The sequence below is a fragment of the Mirounga leonina genome, unplaced genomic scaffold, assembly GCF_011800145.1.
Source record: "Mirounga leonina isolate KUSES-001 unplaced genomic scaffold, KU_Mleo_1.0 Mir_364, whole genome shotgun sequence".
NCBI classification, from domain to species: Eukaryota; Metazoa; Chordata; class Mammalia; order Carnivora; family Phocidae; genus Mirounga; species Mirounga leonina.
The window spans coordinates 1,177,736-1,199,805 of record NW_023270708.1 but is presented as its reverse complement, the minus strand read 5'-3'; the positions used below and the strand labels follow the sequence as shown (position 1 = coordinate 1,199,805).

General features: G+C 37.0%; 1 protein-coding gene across 1 annotated transcript in view; it reads right to left on the bottom strand.

The window, feature by feature from the left end:
• The window catches only part of EFCAB13 (EF-hand calcium binding domain 13), a 257,749-nt gene that overhangs the window by 57,817 nt on the left and 177,862 nt on the right, over positions 1-22,070 (bottom strand). Inside the window, exons 53-63 of the mRNA XM_035030370.1 lie at positions 20,561-20,614; positions 19,846-19,950; positions 18,846-18,899; positions 18,109-18,213; positions 13,854-13,907; positions 13,194-13,298; positions 12,427-12,480; positions 4,016-4,117; positions 2,590-2,694; positions 1,185-1,289; positions 261-314 (exon numbers count right to left, since the gene is read on the bottom strand). Of these exons, the coding sequence (XP_034886261.1) occupies positions 261-314; positions 1,185-1,289; positions 2,590-2,694; positions 4,016-4,117; positions 12,427-12,480; positions 13,194-13,298; positions 13,854-13,907; positions 18,109-18,213; positions 18,846-18,899; positions 19,846-19,950; positions 20,561-20,614 (897 nt within the window). The remainder of the gene's footprint in view (positions 1-260; positions 315-1,184; positions 1,290-2,589; positions 2,695-4,015; positions 4,118-12,426; positions 12,481-13,193; positions 13,299-13,853; positions 13,908-18,108; positions 18,214-18,845; positions 18,900-19,845; positions 19,951-20,560; positions 20,615-22,070) is intronic.

Genomic DNA, 22,070 nt, shown 5'->3' with positions numbered 1-22,070 from the left:
CCTTCACTTCACTTATGCTGTGGTTTCCTAGGTTTGATTGATTTTTGTGGGGTAGAGGTGTACAAAGTTGAAAAAGAATGCAAGAGTATATGGAATTTTCTACAAGATAAAATATATGCCATTATTGGTTAAAATGTGGATAGACTGAAAGAATCATAAATATGGAATGATATCAAAGTGAGGAGCCAGGATTCATAATTCAATGTTGTGAAGTTGGGGAATGTCAGACAATATGACTTTTAACTGGGTTTCTTACTTACCTTTGAGAGATTTCATACCCTTCAGCAACCCATTTTGATATACCTTTCCAGCAGCTGTAAGAAAATCCATAATTCATTTAATGGTGAAACTAACATGGAATCACAAAAATGGCATGAATTAAATAATTTCAGAAATAACATTTTAAGAAGACTTGTCTCTAATTTTTAGTTTATTTCATCTTATATAGCAAAGTTTGGAAGTAGAAACTTCTCTCATGGTGACAAACCTTCCTATTCCTGAGGGAGTCTACTTGCTCAAACATGAGTATAGCTTCCCTTTTTTTTCTTTCAATTTTTAAAATTTAAATTCAATGTAGTTAACATACAGTGTTATTAGTTTCAGGGGTAGAATTTAGTGATTCATCAGTTGCATATAACACCCAGTGCTCATTACATCATGTGCCCTCCTTAATGCTTAATGCCCATCACCCAGTTACCTGATCCCCACCCCCACACTGCCTCTCCAGCAACCCTCAGTTTGTTTCTTATAGTTAAGAGTGTCTTATGGTTTGCCTTCCTCTGTTTTTATCTTATTTTTCCTTCCCTTCCCCTATGTCCATCTATTTTGTTTCTTAAATTCCACATGAGTGAAATCATATAGAACTCCCCTTTCTTTTTATTTCTGCTTCCTATCTTTATTTTTTTCTTCATGGATCTCCAATCTCTCTCTCTCTCTCTTTTTCTCTTCTCATGATATAAACAAATTAGTGGCTTGACAGGTAACAACATGTTTAGTTGTTAATGTCAACTCTTGTCTGAAGGGCTACTTAACTTCCATTATAAATTCTAAGACAGGTTGCTATATAACTTAGAACTTAATTTAATATTTTTTCTTTTGCACTTTTGGAGGAAAATAAACAGAAACGAAGTTGGAGATATTTACACAGACCCACAAGAGACCATGGCATCTCTATAATAGCTCACCATCAACTGGCAGTGTTTTCAGCAGCTTCTCTTTTTCCTTATCTGTGAGCTCAATCCCCAGGCTTTCCAGGAAATTTTTCAGATCACTAGAATCAATCTTCTCACCTTTGAAGAGAGGGGATGGTACATGTATGAGCTTTAGGTACTCTCATATTATCTCAAGTTATAAAATATGCTCTCTGCAGCTTAATGATATCCCAGTTTCAAGAGGAAGAGTTAGGCAAAGATATTCTAAATTGTAGAACCATTGAGCATGACTTATGGTATTTATAAAATACCGTATTTAATATAAATTAAAAAGAGTTTTTCTAAAGTTGGGAAAGACAACTTCCAGAATAAAATCTGATGAGTGAATTAAGATCATGCAGATTCTTATCTAAATTATTCTTCAAAAAATTTGATTGTTTTGGTGAGAATTATTGATGATTTCAGTGAATACATTATCTCCATCACTTCTAAGGTTCACCATATACATTTCTAGGTGATGTTCAGTTAAACATTTGTGACATGAAGCATATTACTTACATAAGCACAGAAAACTTAGGATTTAAAATTGACATATAGTCTTGTATTCTATTGCAGAAGTCTTCCTAATGCCAATCCAAGGGGCCTTAGAAGCATGTATTTAATAATGAAACATCAGAATTTAATAAGATACTAGAAATGCCACTGGAAAAAAAAACTAATATGAAGGACTGAAACCCTATTTTGACTTTAACTTCTCATTTACCTGTAAAATTAACTTTCACTTCATTCATTGGTCTTTTTAGTGAAATCCTCCTATCAACTGTAGGAGAAAATCAAACTCACACTGAGATTAAAAAAGACTCACAAAATACTGTGAAAGACAACATGGGAGTAAAGATAATAAATCTTCATTTACTTTGTGCCAGGCACTATCTTAAATGCCTTATATATGCTTACTTAATTAATACTTACTGAATAATATTTTTTCTAGGCTATTGATTTATTCAATTTTTATTGTCTTCCTTAATATTAGAAAGAAAAGCTTAAATATAAAAATATACCATCTCAATAATATAAATTTTACTTAAAGTTCTATAATATTTCAAACCCCTATGTGTTAGCAATGGGAAGAAATTCAGAAGTACCATCATTTAAGTTGCCTGCATTTTTCTATTCAAAATGTGGAAGACTGCTTTCTAGTGACCATAATATGGGTAAAGAACATAAAAGACATACATACAAAGTGCAATGTTTTCATGTTGGTTTTGGTAACTGCATGCTTTTATGCTGGTTACATGCTTTGCCCATATTTATAGCTTCTTGATTACTATCAGGGTAGATTACCATTCCTAAGGCCCCTTTCCCTTGGACCACTGGCTATGGTTCTTATACTTAAGCTCTCCCAGCATGTGACTATGGTATCTGAAAACTTGCTCACCATCAGCAGGGAGATTTCTAGTCAGAACCTTAAGTTCCTTATCTGAGATCTTGATTCCCATATTATCCAGTATAGCATTCAAGTCGTTGACATTGACCTTCCCATCTAAGGAAAGAGACAGTCCATGAAGAAAATTATATAACTCTAAAAAAGAGGTTCTTAAACCTTTCAGAGAGACATATCCTGTTGTGAATTTCATGAACCAAATGTCTGTGTTCACAAAGATTGCGTATAATTTCAGGGGGGGTTATGTATTCTTCAAAGCCTATTCACAGACCCCCCCCCCCAGTAGTAGGGTTAATAATGCTTGTTGTAAAGTGTGGGAAAAAAAACCCATCAATTTTAGAACAAGAGACTAAGGACGTTATGTCTATAGAGAAACTCAACTATGACATTAGAATTAAGGTCACTTCTCTTGAGACTTGTCTTGGGGACCAGACTATAAAACACAAAGTTTTAAACAGCACCTGAATAAATGCTAAGTGAATTCTAGTTCTGGAGGGAAACATGTTTTACTTCTGAACAATATTTTGTTATTTGTTCAGAAGTAAAGTAGAAACAATATTTAATTTGATGACCGAACTCCCAGTTTAGTATTTATCAGCAGCTGATTAAATTCCCTGAGTCAGTGCTAATCTTTTCTGTTACATTTTGCTATGCAGGCTTGAAATCTGATATTTGTTTTCTTGAAAAGTTTGGAAAAATCTTGAGAAAGTGCAAGACTTTCTTCCTAGATATGAAGTAAAATGTTGGCAGCTAAAGTGAAGCTTGATCTTCAGTGGGAACATAAATTTACAATCAAGTGTATATGAGAGATAGCAGCATCCACTAATATCTTGAAAACAGTATAAATGCAAAGATGCCATATTTGTCTGCACTTTCATTATGCTGCTCACATACCTTTTAGAGACTTCACAACTTTTAGCAACCTGTTTTGAAAGATCTTGTCAGAAAAGGGAGAATTTAAGTCACAGATAAATGTGGAAAATCACTAGGATACTCTTAGGATAAACGGCTTTTCGAGAGTTTTCACTAGAAATTTCTCTTATAATAAAATTTGAGAGAAAATTGGGTGAAATTTAGCACATCAAGCATTCTACAACACACACACCTCTTTTCTTCTCCCCATTTCTGCTTTATTCACTTCTAAACAATCCTTTTCCTCTTTCCACAAATCCCAGATTAAGCCTTTTTTTTTCATGTTTGATAATAACACTCATCATAATGGAAATGCTGTTTCCCAATCTAAAAGTAAAACTGTAGATAGGGATTCATTTCAGGTATAAGTGGACATTCTAAAAAAATTTTTTTTTGAGATGGACTCTCTATTTCCTGGAACTGAGGAAATGGAGATAATTTTAGAGATTCTCACAGATGCAGAAATCTCAAGTCTCTCTTTGGTTACATCAGTATTTAAAACACTTACCCTTAGAAAGATGTTTCATCATGTCCAAGCATTCTTTATCTTTGAGCTCTATCCCCATGTTTTCCAGAACAGTTTTCATACCGTTGAGATCAGACTTTTCTCCTTAATAAAAAAATTAAAATAATGACATCCATGGAATTTAAGTACAATCAAATGATTGCAAATAATAAAACTAAATTATGATGCCCATACAAATGAGTATGAGCTGGGGAAAATGAGGGTCACTGAGCTCTGACCAAATACACAGAGGTAATGTCATTCACAGAAACATAATTGGTTTTCTTTTTTTTTTTTTAAGGATTTTATTTATTTATTTGAGAGAGAGAGAATGAGAGACAGAGAGCCTGAGAAGGAGGAGGGTCAGAGGGAGAAGCAGACCCCCTGCTGAACAGGGAGCCTGATGTGGGACTCGATCCTGGGACTCCAGGATCATGACCTGAGCCGAAGGCAGTCGCTTAACCAACTGAGCCACCCAGGCACCCCATAATTGGTTTTCTAAAGGCTAATAAGAGAGGGTAATCTCACTGGTAACCATGATAAGGTACCTGCAGGATTTCCAACTATGGAGAACATAATCTTTTTTTTTAAAGATTTTATTTATTTGACAGAGAGAGACACAGCGAGAGAGGGAACACGAGCAGGGGGAGTGGGAGAGGGAGAAGCAGGCTTCCCGTGGAGCAGGGAGCCCGATGCGGGGCTCGATCCCAGGACCCTGGGATCACGACCTGAGCCGAAGGCAGACGCTTAATGACTGAGCCACCCAGGCGCCCCTATGGAGAACATAATTAACCAAGGGCCCCATCTTCTGCTTTGAAATTAATCTGTGTTTTTTTGTACTAAGTCCATACCTACCATTGGCAGTGGTCAAGGGCTGGGTGCAGCTCCTAAGGGAGCCCTCTTTCTGGGGGATATGGGATGATGACTTTAACCAGAGGATTTTTTTTTTTTTTTTTTACAGATTTTATTTATTTATTTGAGGGAGAGGGAGAAAGAGCATGAGCAGGGTGGAGGAGCAAAGGGAGGGGGAGAAGCAGACACCCCGCCGAGCAGGGAGCCTGACACAGGGCTGGATCCCAGGACCCTGAGATCATGACCTGAGCCGAAGGCAGATGTTTAACTGACTGAGCCACCCTGGTGCCCCTGACCAGAGGATTCTTGAAAGCAGTATTGCCAGACCTTCCTCAGACTACATGGCAATCTAGGATGCTTCCACCCAAACTTTTCTTCCTCTTTCCTTCACTTGGTGTCATATTTGCATTGCAGTCTGACAGCCTCCCAGTGTTTTCAGTTTCCCTCCTTACTTTCTATTAGGCAGGCATTTCCTGTAATAATGTCCTTCACATTTAATCCTGCTTCTTGGAAGGCTTGGACTAACATACTCAAAATGACAATGACAAGAAATGGGTATTATATATCTTTTTTGTTAATTAGTAAACTGCAAACAGTGTATCCTGATAATTCTACTGACATGAAGAACATATCTCTTCTTTAAGTGATTACCAGGGTCTTTTTCAAAGATCATTTCACCTTTTATTATAGATTTTGGCTGTCTTAAAATAAGGAGAATGAAGTGTATTAGTGGAAAACACATCAGAAAATATTCTGGGCTACTGGGTATGAAAACATTAAACAAATAGGAGGTAAAAATGATAGAATTAGCACAGCAATTAAGGCATGAAGAAAAATAGTTACATAAAAATTAGGATCCTATGTTTACATTAACTTCTCACTCACCTGTAACAGCTTTCACTCCATCCATCACTTTACTCAGATCAACTTTTCCACTAGCTATGAAAAGGGATAACTGAGACATGTAATCAATGTAATGAGCTCCAAAAACATATATAAAGGACTTATGTTGATGGAAAATTCCAGATAAGTTCCATTAATATCATAATTTTACCCAAACTTTCATTAAATCCCTGAATTTCAGGGATTTAAGCTGATCTACAGGGATTTAAGCTGATCTACATGTTTGCAAAAAGATGTCTTGGATATTGGAGTTTGCACAAAGAAAAAGGTACTTTTTCCAGTGTTTCTGGATCATTGGTATTGGTTAGCTATCTGGTAATCCTTCAGGTGTTGCCATGAGCCGTGAGTGCCACAGCTCATATAGGAACCACTAATGCAAACTAGGGTGTTAAATGACTGCATCCTCGAGCATGTAGTGCATGAGCAAGTTAAAATATCAGACTTTAACGTAAAGGAAAGGGGAATGCATAGAAAGAGCCTTCTACATGGAAGAGAGTCTGAGAAATGTAAACAAAACAAAACAACCCACCAAAAACCTAGGCACAATATATACAATGTATAGATAAGCAATGTATGGAGAACCATAGTCAGTTCAGCATGAAGAATGAAGTATGGATTTGGAAGAGGAAAGTTTATATAAGAGAGGCAGGTTGGGCTCAGATTATTGAGGGATTTGTAAGCTATTTTAAGAAGCTTAGCCTTTATCTACTGGGCTAATAGAATCATAGTGGGGTTATAAGTTCAGGAATGATATGGACCAATTTGCATTTTGACATTCTTTAATTTTAAATTATAATTACTTTTATTATTACAAAATTACATTTGTATTGAAATAAAGATAGGGTGATGTCATCAAGATGGTGACATAGGTTGTTCCCAACTTCAGTCCCCCTCACAAAAAGATCATCTTGCCAGTATCCACAGACAAGACACCGTTATGAAAATCCCAGAATATGGTGGTGAGGCTGAAGCACCTCCTTGAACTACAGAGACTGAGAAGGACTGCTTTAGAAGGGTAAGAGAATTGGCTATACTCTAACTGTACTCCCCCTCTCTGAGGCTGATACAGTGCTGCACTGAGAGGGCTTCCCAGAGCTATAGTTTCTCTGGTGGGAGAAAGAGAGCCCAAGGCATTCATCTAGCTCCTCCAGAGTTGTGGGTTGCTTCCTGGAAGGCCCACTTGGGTCTTGTCCCATAGGTATTGTGGGAGGAATCCGTGGGACTTGACCATTGGAGATCAGACTGAGATGGGGAAAAGGAGCATGGCTTATAGCAACCAGCACTTGGATCTTAGGCAGACTGTGTTTTTCCTAGCAGCAGTGCCTGAGTAGATATCCTAGACAATGGCTTTGCCCATCTGCACAGCCAAGCTGGTGGCCCTTCTTGCCAGGGAACTCTGCCTGATTTGGGTCCCCAGACAATAAGACATCCTGGCCTTGGTGCCTGTTCTGCCACCTCACCCAGGTGAGGAAACAAATTCATGGCTCCTGCCTACTGCTGAGGTAGCCCTCTGTCCCACCTGACCAGGAAGCCTATTGAGAGCATTCCAGAGACTGTCCCTCTTGCAGCAGTGCCTGAGTGAAGAGCCCAGACATTGGCTCTGTCCATCTGCAGACAAACCCACATCTAACATCATACTCAATAGTGAAAGGTTGAAACACTTTTCTCTAAAATCAGGAATAAGACAAGGGTGCTCATGCTCACCACTTCTATTCAACATAGTACTGTAATTCTTAGCCAGAACAATTAGGTAAGGAAAAGAAATAAAATCATCAGAACCAGAAAGGAAGAGTAAAATCGTCTCTATTTGCAGATGACATTATTTTATATACAGAAAATCTTGGAGACTCAACCAAAAAAAAAAAAAACAAAAAACCTGTTAGATTTAATCAATGAATTCAGTAAAGATATAGGATACAAAATCAACACACAAAAATCAGTGGTGTTTCCAAAAACAGACACATAGATTCAATGGAACAGAATAGAGAGCCCAGAAATGGACCCTCAACTCTATGGTCAACTAATCTTCGACAAAGCAGAAAAGAATGTCCAATGGGAAAAAGTCTCTTCAACAAATGGTGTTGGGCAAATTGGACAGCCACATGCAGAAGAATGAAACTGGACCATTTCCTTACATCACACACAAAAATAGACTCAAAATGATCGAAAGACCTCAATGTGAGACAGGAGTCCATCAAAATCCTAAAGGAGAACACAGGCAACAACTTCTTCGACCTCAGCCGCTGCAACTTCTTCCTAGAAACATTGCCAAAGGCAAGGGAAGCAAGGGCAAAAATGAATTATTGGGACTTCATCAAGATAAGAAGCATTTGCACAGCAAAAGAAACAGTCAACAAAACTAAGACAACTGACAGAATGGGAGAAGATATTTGCAAATGGCATATCAGATAAAGGGCTAGTATCCAAAATCTATAAAGAACTTATCGAACTCAACACCCAAAGAACAAATGATCCAATCAAGAAATGGGCAGAAGACATGAACAGACATTTCTGCAAAGAAGACATCCAAATGGCCAACAGACACATGAAAAAGTGCTCAACATTGCTCAGCATCAGGGAAATCCAAATCAAAACCTCAATGAGATACCACCTCACACCAGTCAGAATGGCTAATGTTAACAAGTCAGGAAATGACAGATGTTGGCAGGGATGCAGAGAAAGGGGAACCCTCCTACACTGTTGGTGGGAATGCAAGCTGGTGCAGCCACTCTGGAAACAGTATGGAGGTTCCTCAAAAAGTTGGAAATAGAGCTACCCTACGACCCAGCAATTGCACTACTGGGTATTTACCCCAAAGAGACAAATGTCATGATCTGAAGGGGTACATGCACCCCGATAGCAGCAATGTCCACAATAGCCAAACTGTGGAAAGAGCCAAGATGTCCATCAACAGATGAATGGATAAAGGAGATGTGGTATACATAAACAATGGAATATTATGCAGCCATCAAAAGGAATGAACTCTTGCCATTTGCAAACGATGTGGATGGAACTGGAGGGTATTATGCTGAGTGAAATAAGTCAATCAAAGAAAGACATGTATCATATGATCTCACTGATATGAGGAATTCTTTTTTTTTTTTAAAAGATTTTATTTATTTATTTGAGAGAGAGAGAATGAGAGAGAGCACATGAGAGGGGGGAGGGTCAGAGGGAGAAGCAGGCTCCCTGCCAAGCAGGGAGCCCGATGCGGGACTCGATCCAGGGACTCCAGGATCATGACCTGAGCCGAAGGCAGTCGCTTAACCAACTGAGCCACCCAGGCGCCCGATATGAGGAATTCTTAATCTCAGGAAACAAACTGAGGGTTGCTGGAGTGGTGGGGGGTGGGAGGGATGGGGTGACTGGGTGATAGACATTGGGGGGGTATGTGCTATGGTGAGCACAGTGAATTGTGTAAGACTGTTGAATCTCAGATCTGTACCTCTGAAACAAATAATACATTATATGTTAAAAAAAGAAGAAGATAGCAGGAAGGGAAAAATGAAGGGGGGAAACTGCAGGGGGAGATGAACCATGAGATACTATGGACTCTGAGAAACAAACTGAGGGTTCTAGAGGGGAGAGGGGTGGGGGGATGGGTTAGCCTGGTGATGGGTATTAAAGAGGGCACGTACTGAATGGAGCACTGGGTGTTATATGCAAATAATGAATCATGGAACACTACATCAAAAACTAATGATGTAATGTATGGTGATTAACATAACATAAAAAAAAGAAATATTTAGTGGTTTAAATAGGCAGCATAAAGTACTTAAGTGGATATGTTTCTGGTAGGGTCAATGAGGTAGAAAAAAGGATCAGTTTAAGAAGATGTGGAATATATAAGATTAAGAAAATTATGTTTCAACAGCTGTTTCGGGTGACTAAATATAAATGTCTTACAAGATTTGGAATAAAATAGCTCTAAGATTGGGGAAAAGACTGGAAAGAATATAAAATCTGATAGTTCAGGGGCACCTGGGTGGCTCAGTCGGTTAAGCATCTGCCTTTGGCTCAGGTCATGATCCTGGGACTGAGTCACACATTGGGCTCCTTGCTCAGCGGGGAGTCTGCTTCTCCCTCTGCCCCTCCCCCTCTGCTCTTGTGCTCTGTCTCTTGCTCTGTCTCAAATATATAAATGAAATCTTAAAAAAATTTGATGGTTCAAATAAATGGTTAAAAGTGGGAATTCATAAAATCACTCAGGGAGAGCATGTAAAATAAAAAAAGCAAATGTTTCAATATTGGAGGAGCTACGAAATGAAGTAACCAGTTAGCAAGCATATGACTACTTTTAAACTTTTAATCCATAAAATTTTTATTCTACATTCTAACTATTCCTTAGACAAACATCCTGGCTCCTCTGTTATCTATAAGAAAATATGTTGCTAACTTTAAATTTTAAAAAATGAGGCAGTATTTCTTTTTACTTTATGAATGGGTTCAACTCTAAGATACTGGCATTTCTTTTTAGCAACAAATAATCCTATTTCCAAAATTCTGATGTACACGTTCACAGGTAAAGCTCTGCAGAAAGGCAGAGTAATGACTACAGTGCTCACCATCAACTGATAGGTTATCTGTTAGACTTTGAAGCTCCTTTCCTGTGAGCTCGATTCCCATGTTTTCTAGAACAGTATTGACTTTACTTCTTTCAACCTTCCCTCCTTAGGAAAGAGACAGAAACAGTGACAAAAACCATTAAAATATGAAAGCACATTAAAGACTAGAAATATTGGGGTGCCTGGGTGGCTAAGTTGGTTAAGTGTCTCTTTTTTTGGCTCAAGTCATGTTCTCAGGGTTGTGAAATCAAGCCCTGTGCCGGGCTCTGAGCTGGGCTTGGAGCCTGCTCAAGATTCTCTCTCTCATTTTCCCTATGCCTCCCCCACCTGCCATGTGCTCTCTCACTCTAAAAATAAATAAAGAAAAATAAAGAAAAAATACTAGACATATATCAGTGCTCTGTTACTATTGTATTAAAAATGTTTTAATGTTAAAATGAAAAAAAAACTAGGAGTAAGGAAAATAGAATCCATTTTTCAGTACTATTAATATTACTTTGGAACATGAGTACCAAACTTTATTTTAACATTGTGTTAAAGAACCTTAAGCTTTACCATGATGAAACTATACACAAGAAATAATTTATGAAGGGGTTTTGCAACTGAAGATAAAGACAACTCATGGAATTTATAATAGAGAAGGATTTTGAAAAAAGCCTCAGTTCCCAGAAAACTTGTACTGATTTCCACTGGAACTTGACAATTCCCTTAAGCCTGGTGAATCCATGCTGTGAAAATAGTTTATGAACACAGATTTTTTGGTGAATTTGTTAAGACAGAAAACTATTTGTATTAGTATAAAAGAATATGTAATTATCTTTTAAACTCCCTGGCATGGTCTCAGAAAGGACTGTAGTTAAAAATGTTCTGCATGGAGCACTGGGTGTTATATGCAAACAATGAATCATGTAACACTACATCAAAAACTAATGATGTAATGTATGGTGATTAACATAATAAAAGAAAAGAAAAGAAAAAGAAAAAAATTTTTAAAAAATGTTCTGAAATTGAAGCAGGAGCTGAGGCTGGGAGTGCATGGAAAGGAAAATTTACCATTAAAGTTGTAAAACAGGAGGCCTAGAGACTGGAGAAGAATAGCTACATGGGTGAACAGAACTAGAGAGACTGACAATACAAGTTTCTGGCTATCATCATCCCATTTCTAAGGTGACACTTGATTTAGTTGATAAGGACACACAGCAAGATGTTATTAAATGGGCAGCATGGTTAAATCCACATTAAATGAAAAAATAATCCTGCTGCCACTCTTCTAAATGGCCTAGGAATGCCAAGAGGCTTTCTTCTTGTGGCAGGAGACTCCTCAATAGGGATCAAGTGGCAGAGCTTCTAAGTCTTTCCTTCATTCTCCTTATGCTCTTCTCTTCTTTTGGATTAAGCACTGGCAAGAGGGAAAGCAAAACAAAAACAAAAACAAATCCTAGGCACAGCCTTTGCCTACAGGTTTTTGCTTGTTTGTTTGTTTGTTTTTTACTGAATCTCACTAAAAACACATTCTTTTAAGAGGAACTATAATGAACATTTATTTATGATTTTGATTTTGATTCTATCAGGAAACAATGCCCAATCTTTTTGAGAATAGAAACTATTTTTGTTTTCTTTGCTTGCTTAACTAATCCTCAGACTAGCTACCTATCATCCTTTTCATGTTTTGCTGTATCTACCTAGAATTCAACTTATACTTTCAAGATTAAGTTTTGGAAAATATAAGAAAATGTGGGACCTACAAAGATTTAAAAAATTTTGTCATAAAATACCACATTTAAAATAAAGTAACTACATTTAAAAATCAGTTCCTAGGGGCGCCTAGGTAGCTCAGTCTGTTAAGTGTCTGTCTTTGGCTCAGGTCATGATCCCAGGGTCCTGGGATGGAGCCCCAGATCGGGCTCCCTGCTCAGCGGGAAGCCTGCTTCTCCCTCTCTGCCTGTCACTCCCTCTGCTTGTGCTCTCTCTGTCAAATAAATAAATAAAATCTTTAAAAAATTAAAATAAAAATCAATTCATAGAAGGGTGGCTTGGTTAAAACTCTAATGAGATAAATTAAATTGTTAACTCTCGAATTGCTCATTAACTCACCTTTGGAAGACTTCAGATTATCCAACAATATATTTTGATAGATCTTCCCGGAAGCTACAATGCAAAGCATACTCCTTGTCAGATAAAATACTATGTCGATGGTCAGAAAGATGCTACATATATTCCATAAATTCAAAAAGTTTTCATTTACTGAATAAATATGTTCTTATTTCATCCTCCAGTTAAAAAAAAAAATGGAGACTAGGGGCTCCTGGGTGGCTCAGTTGGTTAAGTGACTGCCTTCGGCTCAGATGATCCTGGAGTCTCAGGATGGAGTCCCGCATCGAGCTCCCTGCTCAGCAGGGAGTCTGCTTCTCCCTGTGACCCTGCCCTCTCTCATGCTCTCTCTCTCAAATAAATAAAATCTTTAAAAAAAAAATGGAGATTATGAGAGAACTTTCAGTGAGAATTATGCAATTTTAAAGACCTGACAAAAACTGTTAACAGGCACTCTACATTTTCTTTCTTCTTTGATCTCTTGTGTGTAATTCTTCTAAAAGTCTCTCCCCAGATCACATTCCTTCATTTTCTTTCTTATAGTTTTGTCATTGGCTGGAGGTCATGACATAAAACATTTGTTTTGCCCCTGATGGCCTGGGTTAAAATGAACAGAAGGGTATCCATAGAACTTAAGACCTACCTTTTCTAATCACTTTAAATGTTATATATATATATATTTCAAGCTAAAAGAGAACCTTTAAAACCTTCTCTCAGTGTACTATAAGCTAAGTACTCTAGAAGGCAACTAAGGTATCTTTATGGCTCACCATCAACTGGAAGCTTCTTCAGCAGCCTCTTTTGTTCTTTATCTGTTAGCTCAACACCCAAATTGCTCACAAAATCTGGTACATGTTGCGCATTCATCTTTTTTCCTTTGAAAATATGAAATGTGACCGTTCAAGAATTTTATAGAATAATTATTTCAAATAATAATTTAATAATGTGAAACATGTTTCTTCCTAATTTGTGGAAGTTCAAAGATATAATAAGATATAGACATCTATACAGAATTAAGAAGGATCATATAATTATCTGGTTAATGAAGATATCAATATCATTTATATATCTTACTAGAGAGTATTAATGTATTTTAAATATTTTTTCTGAAATGTTATTTGCTTAAAATACAATAAAAAAGCTTTATCTTGTTGCTTGATATATCCTAATTTGGGAATCTATTAATAACATTGAAGTGAATAATATTGTTAGTGTAAAAACTCCAGGAATTTCAGAAGTTGTTAGTAAGTTAGAGAATTTTAATCACTATATAAAAAGGCAAACTATGGGACATCAGGAGCAAATGTTTTATTAGAAAAGGTTGAAAGCTAAAATTTACAAATCAGTAAGAGAATGATAGAAAATATTATTTAAAACTCTACTACTACATAAAGCTTGCCGATCTTGGTTTTATATAACTTCCCACTGACCTGTAGAAGCTTTTAATCCATCAAACAACTTTTTCATTGCAACTCTTCCATATACTGTAAGAAGAAATGCAAATAATAAAAGAAACAGACTGTGATACATAGAAATAATCACCCTTTGGTAACCACCCCACCTCCCTCTGTCTCCACCAATCCCCTATCCCTAAATCCTGGCAAGCACTAATTGCCCTCCATTTCTAAAATTTTATTATTGCAAAATCTTATGTAAATGGAATTGTACAGTGTGTAACCTCTGAGCTTGGCTTTCTTTGGCTCTGCATAATTATCTGGAAATTCATCCAAGTTGTTGCATGAATCAAATAGTTACTTTATTTTTACTGATGAATAGTATTCCATGATACATATGGACCACAGTTTGTTTAGCCATCTACCTGTTGAAGGGTACCTGGGCTGATTCCAGATTTTGCTCTTATGTTCATGTACAGATTTTTGTGCAAACATAAGTTTTTATTTCTCTGGGATCAATGCCCAGAGGTGTAAGTACTGGGTCCTATGGTAGTTTTATGCTTAGTTTTTTTCTAAAAACTGGAACTTTTTTTCTCTAGTGATTATATCACTTTGTTTCCACCAGCAAGGGTGAGTGACCCAGATTCTCTAGCATCCTCATCAACATTTGGTGTTGTCACCATTTTTAATTTTAGCTATTCGGATAGGTATGCAGTGATAGCTCATTGTAGTTTTAAATTGCATTTCCTTGATGCCTAATGATGTCAAGCATCTTTCCATGTGTTTATTTGATACTGGTAGATCCTCCATGGTGAAATATATTTTCACATAATTTCCCCATTTTCTAATTGGACTGTTTATATTTTATGTTGCTGAGTTTTGAGGATCCTTTGAATCAGAGCTATTAGTCCTTTGTCAGATGTGTCATTTGCAAATATTTTCTCCCAGACTGTAGGTTGTCTTTCACCATCTCCACATTGCTTTCACAGAGCAAAAGCTTTTCATTTTGATGAGGTTTAACTTAACCATTTTCTCCCCTTATGGGTCATACTTTTCATGTAATATGTTTTTAAATTCATTTACTGAATAGGTAACATAAGCATAAATTACATAACTTCAAATGTTATCAATGCGTATATAGTGAAAAATAAACCTCTCTCATAAACATATCCTCTATCAGAGTTCTCTTCCCTCTAAGGAACAAACATTGATGTTTTATTCTGTTTCAGAGATATTCTATGCATATATTTGTATACAAATATAGAGCTGACTGGTTCTTTTGATGACTCTATATATTTCATTGAATAGATGTTCTGTAATTATGGAATCAGTTTTAAAATGAACTAAAATTGACATAAATTGCTTCTCCCTGTATTTTCAGATATGTTGTTTTAAGAGATGTATATTGTTTGTTCAAATATTCTCTGCCCCTTTCTATCAAGCCTGTCCTTATGGAAGGATGATACTTCTGTTCCGAATGATATCATGTAAGGTGCTTTGCCTAATGAAATATTTGTGTCTCTTCTGAGCAGAAACATTAAGAACTACTACATGGTGGCATCATCTCTGTTTTTCCCTGTCACAAAGGTGACATCACCCAGACAGGGACTGCTCCTTCAGCCCGTGCCCTATTAACAGAGAGCAGAGGGACAGCCAACCTATGGGCAATATCTAATTTTGAGTGACATGTAAAAAAATCTGTTGCCATAAGCCACTGAGATTTGGGGGTTGTCTGTTACTACTGCGCCATAGCTAACTGATACAGAAACTAGAAACACAAGTGTGGTGCTGTCTTAGCAACAACAACAGCAATAGCAAAAACAATGAAAATATGTGGTACTGGCTCTGGTGCTGGGAGTGGTGGGTGAGGAAGTTGTTCCTGGAGGCTGGAATGAATGAACTCCTGCCTTGCAATGGTGTTGGCAAGTCTATCAATTTCAACAACTGAGAAGACAGATAATGTGCTGAAGATGCTTGTGCCTTAAAAGAAGAGGCGAGGAAATACAGTGTTACTAGAGTATCTGGTTGATATTGGCGGCCATGGAGAAGTTACTAGAAAAAGAAATGAACTCAGAAACAAAGGACTGCCTGGAAAGCAGGGACTAAAGAGAACAGAGAGATCTGGAAATTCTGGGTCCTGCATGGTAAACAAAAATGAACTATTTCTCATCTTCTAAAATTGAAGATAACCCCAAGGATTTCTTTCAGTGACCAAGGGCATTTAAAAGTAAGGCTTCTGAATGAAACTTGACCATTCTCTAACACCATATACAAAGATAAACTCAAAATGGATGAAAGACCTCAATGTGAGACAGGAATCCATCAAAATCCTAGAGGAGAACATAAGCAGTAACCTCTTTGACATCGGCCACAGCAACTTCTTTCAAGATACATCTCCAAAGACTAATGAAACAAAAGCAAAAATGAACTTTTGGGATTTCATCAAGATAAAAAGCTTCTCTACAGCAAAGGAAACAGTCAACAAAACAAAGAGGCAACCCACAGAATGGGAGAAGATATTTGCATATGACACTACAGATAAAGGGCTGGTATTCAAGATCTATAAAGAACTTCTCAAACTCAACACCCAAAAAACAAATAATCAGGTCAAAAAGTGGGCAGAAGATATGAAAAGACACTTCTCTGAAGAAGACATATATAGACAAATATAGAGCTGACAGACACATGAAAAAATGTTCATCATCATTAGCCATCAGGGAAATTCAAATCAAAACCACATTGAGATACCACCTTACGCCAGTTAGAATGGCAAAAACGGACAGGGAAAGAAACAACAAATGTTGGAGAGGTTGTGGAGAAAGGGGAACCCTCTTACACTGTTGGTGGGAATGCAAGTTGGTACAGCCACTTTGGAAAACAGTGTGGAGGTTCCTCAAAAATTTAAAAATAGAGCTACCCTATGACCCAGCAATTGCACTCCTGGGTATTTACCCCAAAGACACAGATATAGTGAAAAGAAGAGCCATATGCACCCCAATGTTCATAGAAGCAATGTCTGCAATAGCCAAACTGTGGAAAGAGCTGAGATGCCCTTCAACAGATGAATGGATAAAGAAGATGTGATCCATATATGCAATGGAATATTACTCAGCCATCAGAAAGGATGAATACCTAACTTTTACATCAACATGGATGGGACTGGAGGAGATTATGCTAAGTGAAATAAGTCAAGCAGAGAAAGTCAATTATCATATGGCTTCACTTATTTGTGGAACATAAGGAATAACATGAAGGACATTAGGAGAAGGAAGGGAAAAATAAAGGGGGGGAAATCGGAGGGAGAGATGAACCATGAGAGACTATGGACTCTGAGAAACAAACAGGGTTTTAGAGGGGAGGGGGAGGGGGGTTGGTTAGCCCGGTGATGGGTATTAAGGAGGGCACGTACTGCATGGAGCACTGGGTGTTATACGAAAAGAATGGATCGTGGATCACCACATCAAAAACTAATGATGTATTGTATGGTGACTAACATAACACCATAAAATTTAAATAAATAAATAAATAAAAGTAAGGCTTCTGGCAAAGATAAAATGAAAAGTGTGGTCATTATTCCTTTTGTTAAAATGTCTGATTTGATTAATGGGCTGGCTAGTAAATCCTCTAAGTTTGAAAAAACAGTTCAGGAATAAGCATCTTAGGTTGTGCTTCTCTCCAAGGACATCTGATAAAACTCAAGGGATCTATAATTAAGTCTAATGAGAAGCATGTCTCAAAAAGAATTGTAGGGGCACCTGGGTGGCTCAGTCGTTAAACGTCTGCCTTTGGCTCAGGTCATAATCCCAGGGTCCTGGGATCGAGCCCTGCATCAGGCTCCCTGCTCAGCGGGAAGCCTGCTTCTCCCTCTCCCACTCTCCCTGCTTGTGTTCCCTCTCTCGCTGTGTCTCTCTCTGTCAAATAAATAAATAAATTCTTTAAAAAAAAAAAAAAAAGAATTGTAGATGTAAGTACTGCCACACAAAGCTAGTCATAGTCAATCAGATAAAAGGTCAACTCTATTTTAGTATAAAACCAAAACTAAAAGATACTCTGTTCATGACCATAACTGGGTCTCCTACTCTTTACAAACAGGAAGTAGACTAAGAAAGTTGCTTCAGCCACAAGAAGGGGATATTCTTCAGTGCCTTCTTCCGATGTGGGAAGAAGAAAAATGAAAAAAGGTAGGATTTCCTCAATGGTGTAGCCAAGATCCATAAAGAACAATGGGCTGGGACTCTAATCACTATGGTAGGATTTTCCCAAAGAACTTAAAAATATTTTACATGCTCACCATCAGTGGGCAGGTTGCATTTGAGATCCTTAATTTCGTCTTCTGTGAGTTTCCATCCCATGGTTTTCAAAACCGAATCAAGTTTATTGACATTAACAATCCCTCCTTGGAAATGAAAAATGGTCAAGAAACAACAAAATGAAAGAAAAATACAGTTTATATATTTAAACAACCTAGGGGCCCCCAAGACTGAAGTATAGGTGGAAATATAAAGGGTATTTTCTGTCAGAAATATTTTTCTTTTGCAGGCAAGGGATCTTTTTCTAAAATTTTGGTTTGGACTTCTTAGAAACTTCCCTCTGTTGGGGATAAAAATTCTGAAATCTTAATCTCATTGCCCAGAATGCATTTTATTGTAGTCAATCAGCATGCTGTACAGTTTTTGGATTCAAATAACTTAAATGGACTTGAATGAAACAAGTGAAAAAAGTAATTTTATCTTCTCACTCATAAGTGGACTCATTTTTATTTACTTTATTAGTTGTCTCAACTCCTAACCAAATTCCCCAAATAGTTACCCTTTAGTTTCTCTGTTCCAACACAGATATTAGTTTCTTTTCTGCAAAACATTATTTAAAAATTCAATGTGGTGATAATTTGCTCACAGACAGGTCTATATCAGAAGGTAGGAATGACATCAGTAGTTTAGGTTAGTGAAAGTCACAATTGGGTATCTAGGAAGTAGTATGTATGTGCCTCTTAGATTCATCTGGCTTTTGACTATGCTTCTCACTTACCATTAAGAGACTTCAAACCATCCAGCAACCTATTCTTGTAGACTTTCCCATTAGCTACAGGAAACATAAATCAGATCATACACAAGTAAGTGACGTGGAGATTCACCAAGGCAGCAAGTCATAATTTAATGTAAGGAGGATTTGTACTTTTCTCTAGAAAATTTCCAAATTACTTTCAAATTTTAAAAAATGAAATGGCCACCAATGTATCCACTCTACTCAATTGTTGGCACCTAAGCATGTTAATGCTGGCAATCTACAAAGCTTTCATGCTTTTGAAAAAAATTCCTTTTCTGCTCTTTCATCTAGTTAGTACCCAGTATACCTTTTAGAATTCCCTGTCTATAGAATCGTGGCTACAAAAGGTATTTCTTAACCTTGATGGCAGGTTGTGAATAAAGCAGCAGCTGATTTCCAAATAAAAATCTGTAATGGATAGAATTCCTTCTTAAAAATCTTCTCTTAAAATATTTTCATTATGAATAATTTCAACCATACACAAAGGTAGAATAGAAACAATGAATCCTCCTATATACTCAACTCAAACAGTTACTGATGTTCTACCATTTGATAGAATCCTTTTAAGGTGAAACTGGATCATTCACTGTCTTTAAAAATTTAGACTATTAGACATATAAGTTTACATAAGTGAATAAATTGAACCATATCATAATGGCTGTACTTTTTTAGTCTAGTCTTTGTTTTTCTTTTGTGTAAATGCCTTTCTCTACTTTCCCTTGTAAGTCTATGGTCCAGGCACAAGCCCCCAGAAAACTCACATTAACAATCTAGAATATAGAATATATCTTTATATTATCTATCTATCTAAATATAGATAGATAGATGGATAGACGGATAGTTACATTAGTGAAATCATTTATTCTAAGTAATTGTTGGAAGTATTTTTCCTATCCTATCATATTAGAAAGTTTATAGAAGTTCTCATGAAATAAGAAATGTATGCTTCTTTCAAGCCCATAGTAACATTTTAAATGCTTACCATTAACTGGAAGATTTTTTACCAGCTCTCCACATTCCTTATCTGTGACAGTTATTCCTATGTTTTCCAGGACATTTCCCACATCACTGACATCAACCTCTCCTCCTTCAACATTACAAAATGGGCAAAGATTAGTATAGAGAAGGGTCTAATACCTCCAAAGACATGTTGATGCCTTTTCACCTTCAACTACAATAACTGAATGAGCAAACACACAAGAATATGCTAACTGTTCACCACTGTCTTTAATTGGGGTAGAAATAGAATTTCTTCCTTATTCTTAGTAAAGTAACAGACAGACTAATGCAGTTTACATAATGTAAATTAGGACACTGTAGGCATAAGATCCATTTATTTTGTAAGGATATTATTCCTCCCCTAATTTCTTAATGATAAGAGAATTTTATCTTTGTGAAAGTTTGCTCTATCATTTGCTGTGCTGATTTAAATTTGGCAGTCAAAATCAAGAATAGTGACTATTCTTGGCAAATATTCCAGAAACAAAGAAATTTGCTACTAGAACTTTGCACTGAAAAATTAGTGCTAAAATGCAGATATTCTAAAGTGTAATTCTAGGCAACTGAATACAGATATTCATCAATATAGAAAAAAATGGGTAGGATAAAGAAGGAAATGGAGAAATGATGGGTCTATATAAAAATATAAATTAGTATAAAGAATTAAGACATTAGATTTATAGAAACTTCTAACTAACCTATAATAGTTTCCACTGCTTCCATTAATTTTTTGAGACCAATCTTCCCATTAGCTGTAAGAAATATCATAATTAGGATGTGGCAATGTTATAAGAAGATAAAGGAGGTAAATTAAGAAAGAGATGTCTGAGCTGGGGTGCCAAGACCCTGCCATGTTCTAGTTTGCCATCAGATTTCAATTAGGAAACACAAATTCAAAGATAAAGTATGAAGACTCTCAATGACGGCAAAAGCAGAGCATTAAACCCCATGCATGGCACTCTTTTTGGCTCAGGGCTCTGTCCTGCTAACTGCGCTGGTTATGCACTGTTATTACCAAAAGCAAGATCAAAGGAAGGCCTGTAGTGCCACAGATTTAACAATCAAAAGACTCAAGAGGAGAGCTAACTGCATAATCCATAATTCCTGTTCCTCAAGTCGTCTTAAAGTTTCTGAATGATGTTTTTAAATATAATGAGAAGATAATGAATCACAATATAGTAAATAGTGATTAGGACTCAAAGAGCATGACACTGGAATGGGGAGGTGACAGAGAAGCTGAATATATGCAAGAGGAGGAACGAAGCCTAAGATTATACCAGAATAATCTGGATATGAGCCAGTTTCCCCACTGTGGAATTTAAGGCTTGTTTAAATTGTGGCTGGTGCCAGGCTCCGTAAGAATGAACAAAGCAAAACTATCTGCTGAATCTGGTTTTCGGATGTTACCTGGAGATACATATTGTTACTTCAATGCAGATGACTGGGAAACAGTCCTCCTTTATTGATTTATTTTGATTTCGTTTGATTTTATCTTCTTTAGTTCTAGCCACATGAGGCTTTTTAGGAAAGTGCTACTTGGCCTCAAAGCATATGGTACACATATATATTAGGCAATTGTTAATGAAAACAAAACAAAAAACCCCAGCTATCTACCAAAACTCTTATTTCCTCTCATAGTGTAGAATGATAGGCAGAAGTGGATGCTCAGCCAGATATTATATTCCTACCACCGCCCACCCCACCTCCCCCTTGCATATAGAGGTAGTCATGTGACTAGTTCCCAACAAAGAATGGTTATGGATATGATGTGTCCTACATCTCTCTCCTTCACGCTCTCTTTTCCATTCCATTAATTAGATATAAACAATGAAAAGAATCTAAGAAGGAACCCAAGAGGCAAGGAACCTGCATCCCTGTATCACTGAATGGAGATGAGCCACTGCCCGTCAACCAAGAATACTCTCACCTAGGACTTTCATGGAGAAGAGAATTAAATTTCTATTGTGTTTAACCATAACATGCTTTCAAGGTTTTTTTTATTTATTTTTTATTTTTAAAAAGATTTTATTTATTTGAGAGAGTGAGAGAGAGAGAGAAAGAGAGATAGAGAGAGCATGAGCAGGGTGGAGAGACAGAGGGAGAGGGAGAAGCAGACTCCCTGCTGAGCGGTGAGCCCAATGAAGGACTCCATCCCAGGGCCCTGGGATCATGACCTGAGCTGAAGGCAGATGCTTAACCGCCTGAGCC